Here is a 15457-nt window from a genome sequence, read left to right on the forward strand (position 1 = left end):
CACATATTGCAAGTATGAAATTCATTAATCAACTGTTGTTCGTTTACTGTAAACGTGAAAATATTTGAGTGATGTAAATATTTGCGAATTTTGTGATCAGTACCCTAACTAATCGTAAATTTAATCTCCTTCTATCGTTCCGTGTTTAATAAACCAAAAGGATGAAAATATTACATAGGTTACATGAGGAAAATGTAATGGTTCCAGCTGAAAATGCTTATTAGAACATTGATCAATTTCATAAACCTATAATGAATAAAGAATTAAGAGAAGAGCAAACGCAGACCTCTGGACAAAGCAGAGGTGGGATTATGGTTTGTTTTTTTTTATATGTAATAGTCCAAAGTGACGTGGTACATTTTCTTTAGTGAATTCAGCATTTCAGCACTTCTATGGGCATTATAACGGTCTAGTTTGTCAATACAACCAGACATTGGGTCAGGTGCTCTCGGACGTGTGTCATACCAATTGCTAGACCGCTCTTTACGCACTAATTTTGACTACGGATGACTCTGTTTTGCCTAATCAAGATATAGACACAGGACGGATGCAACTGGTCCACAGAGGATGCTTACTCCTCCTGGGCAACTGATCCAACTTCTGGTATGTTCAGGGGTCTGTGTTTGCCCAACTCTTAATATTACATTCCTGATTAGAGTTATGAGATCACAGTTCGTTATCGTCACCTTTTCACATATAGCCCAAAATGATGTGGCGATTTTTTCTAAATGAAAGAACGACATTCTAGTCACTGACTGAATAAAATATATTGCAAATACTCACGTGCATTTCGATTGACCTGCTGTAAAACATAACTGACCCACTGTTCCTGCCATTTGGTCTCCTAACATCTTTAAATAAAATGTATACTTCGTAAACATTAGTTGTCCTTATATAATTACAATTTGTCAATATAAGGTATAATTCTTAAACGCATAATGTACTTACAATGGCAGATAAGTGTATACAATTACCCCTGATATCGGAATCCCAGCCAGAGGTCCAGATTTTATATAGCCATAGATTTCAGAGGTACTCCTAACCTCAGCAAATACATCGTGAGGAATTCCAAAATACCTGAAATGAAAATACAACAACTTTCTTAGTTAGATATGCTGCACAAAGCTGAAATTGTAAGTAATTTATCATCAAGTATCATAATGATACAGTTCTTGCCAATCATACCGAAATATTCGTACAGAAACGAATTGGGTGTTACATGTATAACGGGAGTGACGTTATTCGGGGAAATTGAAATTGAATTTATGCACATTATACACTTTATTTAGTGAAAATTAAACATGTATTGTGATTATTATCACAGTAAACTGGTAACGAAAGCCGAACTCTTAACATGCTTGCTTCGCAACGCGGAGGTTAATACATGTACATGTTGAGGTAGCCTAGCGAGTTCGCCTCTCAACCACAAGTTCCCGGGTTCTATTGTAAAGTAAAGTAAAGTAAATTTTATTTAAAGTCGGCACTATATACATTCAACATGTCAAACACAAGCTTTGTAGAGCTTTTTAACCGACTATCTATTGTTGATTCCGGAGCGTATGTAGTGTCTTATCCTTCGGCTAGCTGCCGGGACTACAGTGTTTATCTGACATCACCTTAAACATAGTGTCAGCATGATAAAGACGCCATGCATAAGTCCAAATTAGTGAAAGTTCATGTGCTATTGCAGACGTACATATGTATAATCTCCCAATATCCTAGCTGAGTGCGCCCAGCGCGAAATGGGTTAAGATGAGTACTTGGTTACTCGAGGAAGGTCCGAGTACTGAATATAAAATCAGTACTCCAGTACTTGTCATTCGATAATTTTTATTTGTCGTTCTTGCCGAGCACTTCCAATTTTCGGATATCATCGTACCGTTATCTCAATTACTACACGCCTGTCGTGTATTGACAATTAAAAAACACATCAACACCTCAATTACGGTAGTGCATCGCTTGGTATATACATGTAGCTAGGAGCACCTTGTTAACGGAAATCTAGTTTCAATTTAAGGAGGAATAACACATCAGTGAAATCTGATATGGATAAAAAGTTGAAGATATGTACAATAAAATTTTGAAATTGAAAACTTTCAGATTTACTTATATTTAGTCCAAAAAATGGATTTTTAGTAGAAAGTAATCTGGGTAAAAAAAAAAAACACGCTGGACTTAAATCGCGATCTACAGATCAGCAAAAGACACCTTAACAGACTGAGCTACCCAGCTAGGCGATCAAATTTAAGGACATACATGTACGCAAAGTTTCCTAACATTTTCTCTGAAATAATTTTTTCCCATCTTTTCGAAATGAAGAGTTCTTGTATAATTCCCGAAATAGTTTTAAATTCTATACTGTAGGAATTTTACCACACTTTGTATATTGATTTGGGTAGCTCGGTGATTAGCTTATCTAGCTAGTAACGCAAGAGTCCTGAATTCGACTGTTCCCAAGATTTCTGTCCCCCTTTAAAAAAGATCCTTATTGATTTTGAGGTCATATAGTCAACAAAGGTTAATCTTTTCTGGACATAGGAAGATATTATTTGCTCAGTATCTTGAGAACCCTTTCTTTGGCGGACATCAAACTTGGTACATGTACACCAGCACATCGTAAGGAGTAGATGAACCGTATTGAATTTGGGTTCACACACCTTTTATATATCCAGGGGTCCGTGTTTGCCCAACTCTCTATTTTACATTGCTTACGGAAGTTATGAGATTGATCACTTGTTCTTTATCTTCACCTTTCATGATCAAAGGTCAAACTAGATAAAGTAAAATATAGTCTCCAATATCTAAAGAATAATTTGCTTGATTGACACCTAACTTGGTACACTGGTACATCTTAAAGAGTGGATTACCAAATTGATTTTGATGTCACTTGGTGAAAGGTCAGGGATCAATCCCCTCTGGATATTATAGGGTTATTGAACTTATATTGGTGAATATTGGCACGAGTTGACTGTGAAAATGCACGAGCTTGCGAGTGCATTTTGACAGCCAACGAGTGTCAACATTCACCAATATAAGTTCAATAACCCTTTAATTATATAGCTAAAGTCGTTAGTTGTTAAATTATATCCCTTTTCACTCAAAATACTCCAGAATAGACGAAAATTCATCAACATTGGCATATATATGTAAGGTGAAAGTGTGCAATAATCAGCGTGCATTTCTTAACTGTTCAATATTAAACCTGTCATTGATGCATGAAGCAAACCGATTTTGTGAATGGGGATATCATAATTTATGCACAGTAAAACATTTTGTTGAAGTAAATGAATATTATATCAAATACCGGCTCTGTCAGATTCGTAGGACCGTCGTCTGCCATTTTGGCTTGTTTACGTCGTTACGGTAAGGTCAATATTGAACGCTCATACTCGGAATGTTTCGGGCGCACACGATTTACGCAATGCAAAGTCAGCGTTCAATAAATTCTCAGGATATTGAACGCTAACATTCTCTGGATTTTACGCAGATTTTATATTATACTATTTATTAGCTATATAATAAAGATATTGTCCGCTCAATATCTAGAATTATTTTAGTACTACTGTCAATTAAAAGATACATGTGTATAACCCTTTTCATTTTTGCACGTGAGATATACATGTTTCTGAAACACATATTGTTCTCTCTTTCTTTGCTACATTTATACAAGCTACTGTAACACGACACTGTTGATTATTTAAAACTCAAATTTTCGACGCAACCCACGTCTTTATTAAGAGACATATATCACATAAACAAATATCGCACACCACGAAAAAACGACAAACATTAATAATTTACATTGTTAACAAGAATGATACACTGTTATACTGAATTAAGAAAAATTGTTTCGTTGTAAGGTAGCAGGGGACAGTTTCACACTACAGGCCCGGCCAACTTGTTTTTAAAATGGAAATACCCCATATTTTAAGTTATATTACATGTCTAATAATGTATACAACAATTTCATGATACATGTTAAATGTAGCTGAGTGCTTAATAAAGATGTTGATATACAACATATTGGTGTCACCATGTTTCCTAGTATATAGTTGGGTGCAAATACGAAACTAAGACAAGTGGTCAGTTGCTGAAGAAATTCCAGTTAAAACATGCATGCTCCAGCAAAGGGTCTGTAGCCGAGAGGGAAGGTGGATGGTCCCATATGAAAGGTAGATTTTTAAGAAGGGCAGACATGGTTCTTGATTGTGCAGTGTCTAAATCCCCATGTTTGGTACTGTGATGGTGTGGGTTGGTGTGGATTAGCCCAAATGAGAGAAAAGCAAAGCAAAAAAGGGCACCTGCTCAGAGCATGTTTTGTGCACCACCACCAGTATGTATAGATTACCAGTATGTGTAGATTACATGTAGGGTCATAATTTATTAACTACACCAATATGAAATACAAGCATTGACATATAAGGAAAATATGATTTTTCATTAGTCTGTCGTAATCTGATTTTGATGTATATCCCCTACCCACATGTTTCCGAACCAAAGAAACTGTCCCCTGCCACCTAAACCTGTTTACGGACGATGGTATAGAGAGTTTGTAGTATGGTCGGGTCAGGATGAAAATAGAATTATTTTTCAAATTATAGAAATCAAACAAATTTAGAGGGAAAACCTCTAAAACAATGTGAATGGGAAATAAAATAGTTGGAAGATAATGATTTGGAGTGATTAAGATTAAAAATCATTTGGTAGTCCGTACCATTGTGGATTCGGATATGGTAAACAGTGCCAACAACGAAAAATGATGATTGCTTCAAGAACACAATTAAACTACAAAATCAAGAAAGCCAATTAATAAACAAATAAATCTCGCAATAAAAGCAACAACCCAAAGGTGAGTGGGAGAAAAGTCTAAGGGAAAGATACTGTATTAGTTTTCAAGCTAATATATTTTTAAGGTCAAACAAATTAAAGCTGCAATCTTGAAATTCGAATATCAAAAAATAAAGAACTATGTGGATCCGTACTTATGTATATTTAGAATAATGTTTTATCATGGTTTAGAAGTTTAAAAATGATATATTGATAATATACTAGTTTTCAAGGTCAATACATTTTTTCATATTATCACCTTTTTTAAAACGAATTAAAGCCGCAATCTCGAGACCAGAATAAGAGAGAGAGAGAGAGAGAGAGAGAGAGAGAGAGAGAGAGAGAGAGAGAGAGAGAGCTATATAAATTCATAATTATAATGATTTCCAATAATGCGTTAGCATAATTTGGAAGTTTTGAAGCTCAAACAATGATCGCAATTTTGGGAGTCCTCATTATGGCTAAATTAAGGAATTCAAGGTCAGAGCCTTGAAACGAGGAAAACGAATTGTATTTATATTAATAATACAAAATAAGATATCTTATCGGGTGAATATTAGCGATTAGGTTGTGGAAACTGATTAAACTAAGGATTTATCCTAGATTCATGCGTGTGTAATCATTCATATTATTCATTCCACCTGGACGGAATGATTATATATATATATATATATATATATATATATATATATATATATATAACACGGCTTTTAAAGAGGTTGGCTCCTGGGCTTTTGATGAGATAACTGCGCAGGATGCTACAACTAAGGATTTACTGGTTGAATACTGATCCCATTTACGCAAATATATTACACATCTAGTTTTGAACCCTATCCAGTTAATAAAATGATTCAAATTTGAAAGGGTTTTGCAGGGACTATATGTTGTGGCGAAAGGATTGATTAATCACAAAGTTCTAAATCTGCTGATATTACAGTTTCTGTTTAATCCAACATATCTTTTATTTTTATGCTCTTATACGTGTATTTTAGTTTTATAAATTATGACACAAGTAGTTGAGACTTGAAGCTAGTTAATTAAGATTAATTTAGATGATATATTTTTCGAAACAGAACACCGATTCTTAAAAATAGTTAATTTAATTTACTTGAAATTTTGTATGAAAATTCAGTATTTTTTCTCCTATAATTAAAAAAAAATTGGTCTCTAACCCTCACTTTTTTTTACTTCCATTTTAAATGTTAAGACAAGACCTTGAAAATTATGTGAAATTTTAGAAATTGACATTACTCCTAATATGTTCTTTTAAACCCTCAAATTTCACATCATGAATTTTTTCGTATATCAAGTGCAAAATGGTAATTATTTATTTCCATTACTGTATTAAACTTTAAAAAAAAATATGTAGTGTTACAAGACATGATTTTGTATCTATTTTATGTAATGATTGATTTGTGTTGCAAATAAAGTTTAATCGAATAAATCTTAAATGCAAAAAGGTCTTGTTTAGAACATTGTATCTCAATAACAAGCGCAACTTAATTCTCTAATTCTCTTCAGTGTAGAAATCAAAAATACACGTCCCCCCAAAAAATTGACGTTACTCCAAATCTTAGTTGCAAACCTCTCTAAATATAAAAAAAAATATATTCGTACCTGCAAATTTCTGGGTCCCAGGTACATGTTTCAAGGTTAAACAAGCCTGTGATTTGACCATTAGTAACGTCCGTCACATACAGCCCCCCATCTACACCACCAGTCAGATTCTAAAATCAATCAATTCCAATGTATGTAATTCTCACGTTTGCCATGAATACATTTCAATGTCATTTCCAAAACAAACAAAAAAATCATTGTTATCAAACACCTTCAATTTCTTTCATGAAGTTGTTGTTTTCATTAAAATTTTAGACGTTTGCATCAAAGAAGAAAGTAATTTTTAGCTCCAAAATTTCAGTTTGCCACTATAATTTCTCTACATTCATAGAATGGATAGCACGGTACTAAGTTGTAGGAGAGAACACAAAAAGTAAGGAACTGTACAATACCTAATCATCTAATTAAATATGTGTGGCATTAATGAATAATAAAGTAGTAAATTGTTGTTCTTTTGCCAACCTGGCAAAATCGTTTATTTTCCCTTGGACTAAAATGTCGCCTTTTCATTGGTTTAATTAAGCCACGTGATTGCCGTCCATCTCACTATGTCTGGCCGGTAGATCTTATAGTCGGCAATATGGCGGAATCATAACCGAATCAAATGTGTGTCTATCAATCAGATCCCTGTCGAGGACTGTAACGGAAATTTTAAAGTTTTGGATTGGAGTAGCCCTTTGTGTGACGTCAGATTTGTTAGTGTTTGCGCCAAACATGTCTCGCTCGAGAAAACGGAATAAAAAGTGAACAAAGACGTGACAGGAAATTTTAAAGACTAGGTCTACTTGACGGTAAAATGCAAGAGTGCAGATTTTGAAGAAATATTGACTGTGTGAAATTGGACAGAATGTTCAGACACTGACTTTCATAATAAACACGGATTTTACAAAACGTAGCTCGACGATGGATCGCGTTGAAAATTAATTTTTTGGAGTGATCTCCCTTCAAAATTTGATATCGTGAAGGATGAAAGAATACTCGTGGAACACATCATCACATCTTAACAGTTTCAAGGCTGCTTTCAATGAATGAGAAGAGGGGGGTGGGACAGGTTACCACTTTTTTTTTTTATATCAGACACAGACGTGTACCTTGCCATTGGTACCACTGAAATATTAAAATTTCAACTTTTAGAACTGTTTGTAGACACAAATACTGGGTAGGGGGTTGTTGTTAACATAATTAAACACAAGTCATGTGATGTTGAATTCAATAATCTGATTTATGACTTTTTTTTCACTCTTCACATTCAATATCATGATTATCAATTCTTGTACATATGCTAGCTTCTTATCACATCACATATAATGGTCCTCGAGAAAATAAATCAATTATTAAGCACACACACACACACACACACACACACACACACACACACACACACACACACATATATATATATGTAATATACAAAATGTAATCATGATTTCAGCATTGTGACATCACAATTTCAAAGAGTGGTGATTCAGTAAACCATAATGTGGTAATTCGGAAAATCCTATCAAACTAAATGAAGTCAACAGATTTGACAATCGGAACAACGATAGATGAATAGTTGTCTAACGCCGTTTTATGGCGGTTAACTAAATGAAATATGATCAGTTTTGAAGGGATTGAGATTTTTCCTGATGTTTCCCAGTAAGTCTACTCTTTTTAGAAACCAGAGAAGCGATCGTTTACGTGTGAAGGGGATTATAATCCTTAACACGGATCATCCATTAACGGTCCACTCGACAGACAGATGCATGTATATATAGATATACAGACAGTGTGTTGTTAAGTGTCCAAAGTAAAAATAAAAAAAAAACTGGGGAAAATGACAATTTTCCTCTACATTTTGAAAAGATTTGCCAAACTGATACACAATAATGATGTCACAATTTTGCAATAATGATTCTGATTGCTTGAATACTTCTAGATACATATCGTAATTTTACTGTATGTTCGTTTTGTGAAGAACAAATTTTTATTCTTTACATCTGATAAGTGGCAAAAACGTCCTTTTTTCTTGACAAGAATGCATTGGATTTTCTTTTAGTTGTTTTCTTAATTCAATAGTCTAAATTGTAATTCACTTTTTATCCTTCACAAAACCTAATACTTGCTATACGATATATCTTTCATACCCATAAAATCCAGGTGTTGACTGTACCAAGCATACAGGTTCCATCTTTTATAGCTTCCATTACGCCAGGAACGTTCTTAAGGATCCATGGAACTTTTGTGTAACAAAATAACGAACTTAAAGGTAGTCCAGTGGTTTTCTACAAAACAAAACCTCTAATATTTGCCAACTTTGAATTGTGCTGAATTAATTACATTGGTATTTATTACACTTTATTGTTGAATACTGAAGTCTGATTTGTCCAGACTCACCAATTTATTGTGCTACTCTTAGTATAAGCAACATATTTGGAAACGGGCAGCTCGACGAAAATGTCAAATGCGTGTAATTATTGCGCAGATAGTTCGCCGTAGGTTTCTCAACATATCAGTCCTTAATAATAAAAAAAGCTTTGTGTCCGGGCAAGGTTGATTGAAACCCAGAAACGACATCGATTTTTACAGAAGTAAAATATTTTCATGTGTAGACGATGAAGAAATAACAAAATTGTCTGAGTACAAAACGAACAATTAAGATATTAATGATTATCATGAAAACCTCTTTGATTAAGAGAAACGAAAGGGAAGAGTTTGAACTGAATGACAAACAGACTTTGAATTTAGGCATTCAGCGTAATGAGATATATAGTTTCATATTCTGGAGGTAAACACTTGAAATTGACGTCACTCGAAAACAAATTGTGTCTTTGTAGGATAGATGTATTGTAGAAAACATAATATAACTAAATAATTCTATGAATTATGATACGTACATATGTTTCTTTATATTACAGTGCTTTAAATAATGCCGTTAGAAATATTATGACTAGAGTCCATTGCTATAAAATATTCTATGGTCGTTATATATGGAGGGTAATCGTGTTCAAAAATCCAAGCATGTAACCTTGTTAATCGATACATGTAACCGTGTTATTTCTCAGTTTCAACTATGTATGTTTGTAACTCAGCGGGTGTAAGTTATGTTTCTCAGAAATGTATACCTCAGTGTTGTACTCTTCATTTGTGTCATCATTTGGTTTCTGATTTTACATTTCTCTTTATAAAAATGCATTATTGTTTCTTATTATACGCGGTCATCCCTACAGTATTTCCGTTTGTAGACTTAGTATTTACATAGCTGTACCTTACAACATCGCATCTTACACGTTACAAGTCAACAAATGTCAAGTTTACATGTTTGTCGAATTTCGATATGACCATATATGGAAAGACATCGGACGGAAAGAATTCCCCATCTGTAGGACTAAGCTACTGCGCATGCACCAAAATTGACAACATATGTGCATCTCGAATTTGTTAATTTTTTATATCAAAATGTGTCACAGTCTTATGTTCTCAATGGTACGCATTATACACAAAAAATGATCTATAAGGTTATTACGAAGAATGGATTTACACCAACGCCTAATAATAAGCGTATAATTCCTTGATGTGCATGTGCACAGACATGTAACGTTATGTATGAATAAAACCATCCAACATGCTAGTACAAATATTTTGCACCGGTTAAGGTAGCTCATTACACTAAAATTTTATTTAATGGCTAGTTAAACACCTCTTATGAAGTGTGATTTCACCATCGAAAGAGTGAAACAAGCTCTCAATTATTTTATATGATTTTAGTGATTCGTCCCGGAATGATGAAAAAAAAATGTTTTCCTTGCAAATAAAGGATTCTAGAGTCCAAATCTCGCTGTGATTTGGTGCATGATATGGAATTCTAATCAAACATGCCTAAAAGATTCAGATATAAACGTTCTAAGTTTTTAGAATAAAATATTTATGAAAATTGAAAACCTTATTTGTTAATATACAACTGTGGGCTGTTTATAGCAGGGAAACATCGGAAATTATCCCATCTTAGTAGGGTTATCACCCGAGGGCGCCTATGCGTACATGCATGTGTATGTAATATTAAAAGTGCAGAAGGCATGTGGTACTGCACTTCACAGGGCCAGTCAAAAGGCTGAAAGAATGCAGTAGTAGAAACAGTTTTTTCCACAATCAATGAGGGGCATCCTGTCTCTGTTAAAGTGTTGTTCTTTATAAATTTTGTGGGAGATGAAGTCTCAAAGAAGTTGTTTGAGTGGATAATCACATTTGATATCCTTGATTTCGTCCATCTTATACTCAGGCACGTTAAAACAGAAAGGGGACATTTTTAATTTTCATAAAATTGATTTTCCATTATTTTTACGTGCAAAGTTATTTTCACATAGAAACTAAGGTATATTGGATGACCCCCCCCCCTCCCCCCAAGGCAACTACATGTACATTGTAGTAAATAATGAATTGAGGGACTAAGCCCCCTCTCCCTCCCTTAGGCTGTTAGTTTGGAATAGACAACATATTTTATGGGGTTCTTTTTTTGGGGGGGGGGTCCCCCTTTTTTGCTAGATTGTCAAGAATTTTAGACAACTTCTCCTCTGTCCCCACCCCCTTTTCAGAAAAGCCACGTCATGTGGCCGATACTCTTTGTCATTCTTTGTGCAACAAAAATTAAGTTGAGTTAAATTGTTGACAACTAATTCCTTACATATTGCTACATATTATAATGAAAATATATATGTATTTTGATTTATTTTAGCTCTAGATATGATTGAAGAAGAAAAAATAGCCTACCAAACTAACATGTAATTTCAGTCCAGTTGTACCTCGTAAAATTCGTTATGTAATTAGATATGTAAGGTATTTTAGATCTTACAGATATGACTTTAGTATGATTAATTTTCGAACTTTTAAAATACGATAAATAATATTTATTCCGGAAATATATTGTTCATTGGTGACGTTTCACCCAAGTACGTACAATTTCGCGAGAATACCACTTGTGTTCTGCCCATGTAGCGCATTGATTTTCTTTCGGTTCTCGGTAGTAATCGTGAATTTCCGTTGTCTTTCCATATATGGTCATATCGAAATTCGACAAACATGTAAACTTGACATTTGTTGACTTGTAACGTGTAAGATGCGATATTGTAAGATACAGCTATGTAAATACTAAGTCTACAAACGGTAATTCTGTAGGGATGACCGCGTATAATTTAAGAAACAATGATGCAATTTTATAAAGAGAAATGTAAAATCAGAAATCAAACGATGACACAAATGAAGAGTACAACACTGAGGTATACATCTCTGAGAAACATAACTTACACCCGCTGAGTTACAAACATACATAGTTGAAAAAAAAATTTAACACTGTTGCATGTTTCGATTAACAAGTTTACATGCTTGGATTTTTGAACTCGATTACCCTCCATAGTTATAATGATTTACTTTGCTAATACAAACTATCATTAGTTGAAATACTGTCTGGCGTGTTTCATTCCAATTATTAGACCGTTCTTTACGAAATGATTTTAACTACAGATCACTTCGTTTACCTGATCAATATATAGGAGTCATGGCGGTTCTGACCGGTCAACAGGGGATGTTTACTCCTCCTAGACACCTGATCCCTTTGTATATCAAGGGGTTTGTGTTTGCCCTTCTTTTAATTTTGTATTTTAAAAGGATTCATGAGTCTATCACTGTTTCTTATCTTGATTTGCCCATATATGTGAGATTAATAGAATCCTTCATTAGTACGAGTGTGAGATAGGGAAATTCCACCGAGGGGACAAGATTCTCAGTCTTGGACGAGGCTTTGCCGAGTCCTAGATAGCGAATCTTGTTCCAGAGGTGGAATTTCCCTATCCCACACGAGTAAATAATGAAGGATTATTTTTCTCACATTTCAACTACAGTTTAGTGCATAAAATTAGGAGCTTTCAGAAAATTTTAGATTATCAAAATCCTCATTTGAACTTCGATGCAAAAACTAATTAGATAGGCAGAAAGAGCATACCCGAAAATGGTTTACACTGTAAGTGTAAACTAAAAAACCCAAGGTTGTCCACCAGAAAGCTATACTACATTAAAATTTAAAGATAACAATGCAAAATATTTTTACTTCACTGTGTAACGTAAATCTTCACCGTGTAACGTAAATCATAAAAAATATATGACGTCACAATCAAATGACGTCGCAGCAGTGTGAGACAGAAAAATCTCACATGGCTGTCTCACATGGGTAAAGTCGATCTCACACTGGTGATAGTGTGAGAAAAGCAATTCCTCTGATTAGAAAGCCTGTTAAATATGATAGTTGGAGATCACGTGACGCTTGCTACTTCGTACAGCTAAAGGTACAGTTTATGGATTAAACAACGTCATGACCTCTTTAGATCTGTTGTTTATAGAGCATAACTAGATGATGACTTGCACTGATGTCATTATGATTGTCTAAATGTATGAAATCACCCCACACTTGGTCGAATTCTCCAAAGCAACATCATAACCGGTACCCCAAAGTATCACACGACTTGTATTCCATGCACCATTCCAAACGAAAGAGTTTATATGAGCTGGGTAATGACGGTTATAATGTATCTGGTACACAACAATCTTAAAGCAATATGAGCTCTACTTCTGAACATTTCACTTTGTTGTAAAATGTACTATTATGATAATTCTGTGTGGAGATTTACCACAGGCAATTAAGATTAAAACCAAATTTTTCTCTCATAGAAATCGTAAATAACAATTTAACAACAACAAATTTCAACACCAAAATGGCAGCTATCATTTGTACATGATTGGCTGGTTTTATGGTGTGACGTTAGATTATATTCAAAGTCATTACAATATAATGATATTTCAAAATTTAAAATAAAATATTTGAAGGATGTATAAGGATTTTTTACTATTTATAACGATAACTCACTCGGAAATGATCTGTATTTCTTTCTGGCACTTTGTCAAGTTCTTTTTCGTTATCGTCGTGTGTTCGAATGTCGCACCATTCTGAAAAAAAACCAACACCAACATTGTACATTATAAAAACTGAGAGCCTAGGAATAAAGTCTTTTTTCATCGAGACAAAAAATACAGAAAACGGAAGTGCTTTCCTTTAAATATGTAAAAATACAAACCAGGATTCGTATGCATTACAATTTCAAGAATTTCTAATGATTGTAAACACAAACATGTGTGAACTGCTAATGATGTGGAATTTGATAAACTAAATGATGAAAAAAATAATTACATTCTTAAAGGGTTCGTCTTAACGAATTAAGCGTTTTGTTGATTTGATCACAAATTTTGTTTGTTAAGTTCCAACATGTCTAAAGTTGGGGGGGGGGGGGGGGGGGGGGGGGGTGTAGGAAACCGAATTGGAAGACTGATGAAAAAAGTCACTCTTAATTTTGTATTCTTTATAAGATTTATGAGATTAAACAATTTTCACTTTTCAACAACATTGTTAGGCTGCTCTTTACATACTGATTTTGACTACAGATTACTCCGTTAACCTTATCTAGATATAGGGCTAACAGCAGGTCAACTTACTCCTCCTTAGCACCTAATTCTAAGGTCCGTTCGTGCTGTATTCCTAATTATGAGATATGTCACTGTTCTGTTCGTTGTCTTCACTTTCATCAAAACATAGTCTATGTAGACAGAGAGAGTAGTATATGTCTCTAATAAGTATCCGGCGAAATACATACAAATAGCATTGTAAAAGAAATATATACCTATAGCATTGTAGAAGGGTTTGCCCGTTTTGCTGCTCCATGGTATTAAAGTCAACATCTGATTGGTGATTCCCAGACCTATAGAAGAATGTACACTTCAATATTTAGAATGCACAAAACACAACCATCTGATTGGTGATTTATAGAAATACAGAGATAGGGAATCAACATTGTTAATGTGCAACAAACAATAATCTGATTGGTAGTTCCCAGATCAGGAGAGAGAGAGAGAGAGAGAGAGAGAGAGAGAGATAAGCTAACCCTCCCCTACCTACATCCCTATAAACTTATAAATGAAACTAAAAGTTTTTATTTCCCCTGTGAAAATGTTCCAGTTGAAAGAATATATTAACACTCTCTACTGTACATACCATGCGATGAAAAATCTTTTTTTATATTTTAGAATTATATTTTAGACATTATTGTCTCTGTAGTTGTATTCTATAAAACGATAGTAGTTTTACTTCTATGATAATTGAGGCAAAGTACATTTTATCTGTTGTACGTCAATATTCTTGTCCTTCAGCTGTTGAACAGTAGCGTCGATGCTTTTCCAAACTGTGTCCATGATATAAAGAGGGTCCATCTCTGTCCATCTAGAATAAAAGATGGCTTTGAACGACATTTAGAAAATGCAATTATTTGTGTGTGTGTGTGTGTGTGTGTGTGTGTGTGTGTGTGTGTGTGTGTAATAGTGTGTACGTGCGCGAGCGCGCGCGTGTGTGTGACATAACTCTCATAAGAAGAGGAATTTAATGTTGTAGAATGAATTCTTTTTAAAAAGAACTATCTGAACACCGCTACCACTGTATATGTTTGTTTTCGAATGGTCATTGTATGAACGAATCTGTCCAGTAAAATGTTCACAACCCTCTCCCCAATGTCTAGTTTTATTTTCTTTAAACATCATTTACCCTTCTCTCGGTTCTATCATTTTGATAACACCTTTCACCCACTATCTAGGTTTATTGTGTATAAATCCCACTTACCCTTCTTTCGGTTCGATTCTCTTTGTCTCCGTGCCATGGGAGGCTACGGTCTCCCCAGTGACGCTATCAAACACCTGGCGACAGATATAGTGGAATATACATGTACATATCAAAATAATACTCGTTGTAGAATATTTATTTATCTATCTTTATTCCACTGGGTGATAGTGGGTAAAGGCCTGAGGAATAAAACGATTTAATGACATACAAATATAATATGTTAATGTTCCCGTCCCTGAGGCCAGGGAGTAAATTAACTATTTCTGTACACAGACGGCAAAATATAGCAACCTATGAAAGACAAACAATTAGATTCATTCAGAG

General features: G+C 34.3%; 1 protein-coding gene across 1 annotated transcript in view; it reads right to left on the reverse strand.

Moving 5' to 3' along the window:
• The window catches only part of LOC125679638 (glycerol kinase-like), a 30498-nt gene that overhangs the window by 9368 nt on the left and 5673 nt on the right, over positions 1 to 15457 (reverse strand). The window contains exons 2-9 of the mRNA XM_056156225.1: positions 15134 to 15207; positions 14634 to 14740; positions 14145 to 14222; positions 13337 to 13416; positions 8571 to 8708; positions 6445 to 6554; positions 975 to 1077; positions 784 to 851 (exon numbers count right to left, since the gene is read on the reverse strand). Coding sequence (XP_056012200.1) covers positions 784 to 851; positions 975 to 1077; positions 6445 to 6554; positions 8571 to 8708; positions 13337 to 13416; positions 14145 to 14222; positions 14634 to 14740; positions 15134 to 15207 — 758 coding nt within the window. The remainder of the gene's footprint in view (positions 1 to 783; positions 852 to 974; positions 1078 to 6444; positions 6555 to 8570; positions 8709 to 13336; positions 13417 to 14144; positions 14223 to 14633; positions 14741 to 15133; positions 15208 to 15457) is intronic.

This window comes from Ostrea edulis, chromosome 2, assembly GCF_947568905.1.
Source record: "Ostrea edulis chromosome 2, xbOstEdul1.1, whole genome shotgun sequence".
NCBI lineage: Eukaryota > Metazoa > Mollusca > Bivalvia > Ostreida > Ostreidae > Ostrea > Ostrea edulis.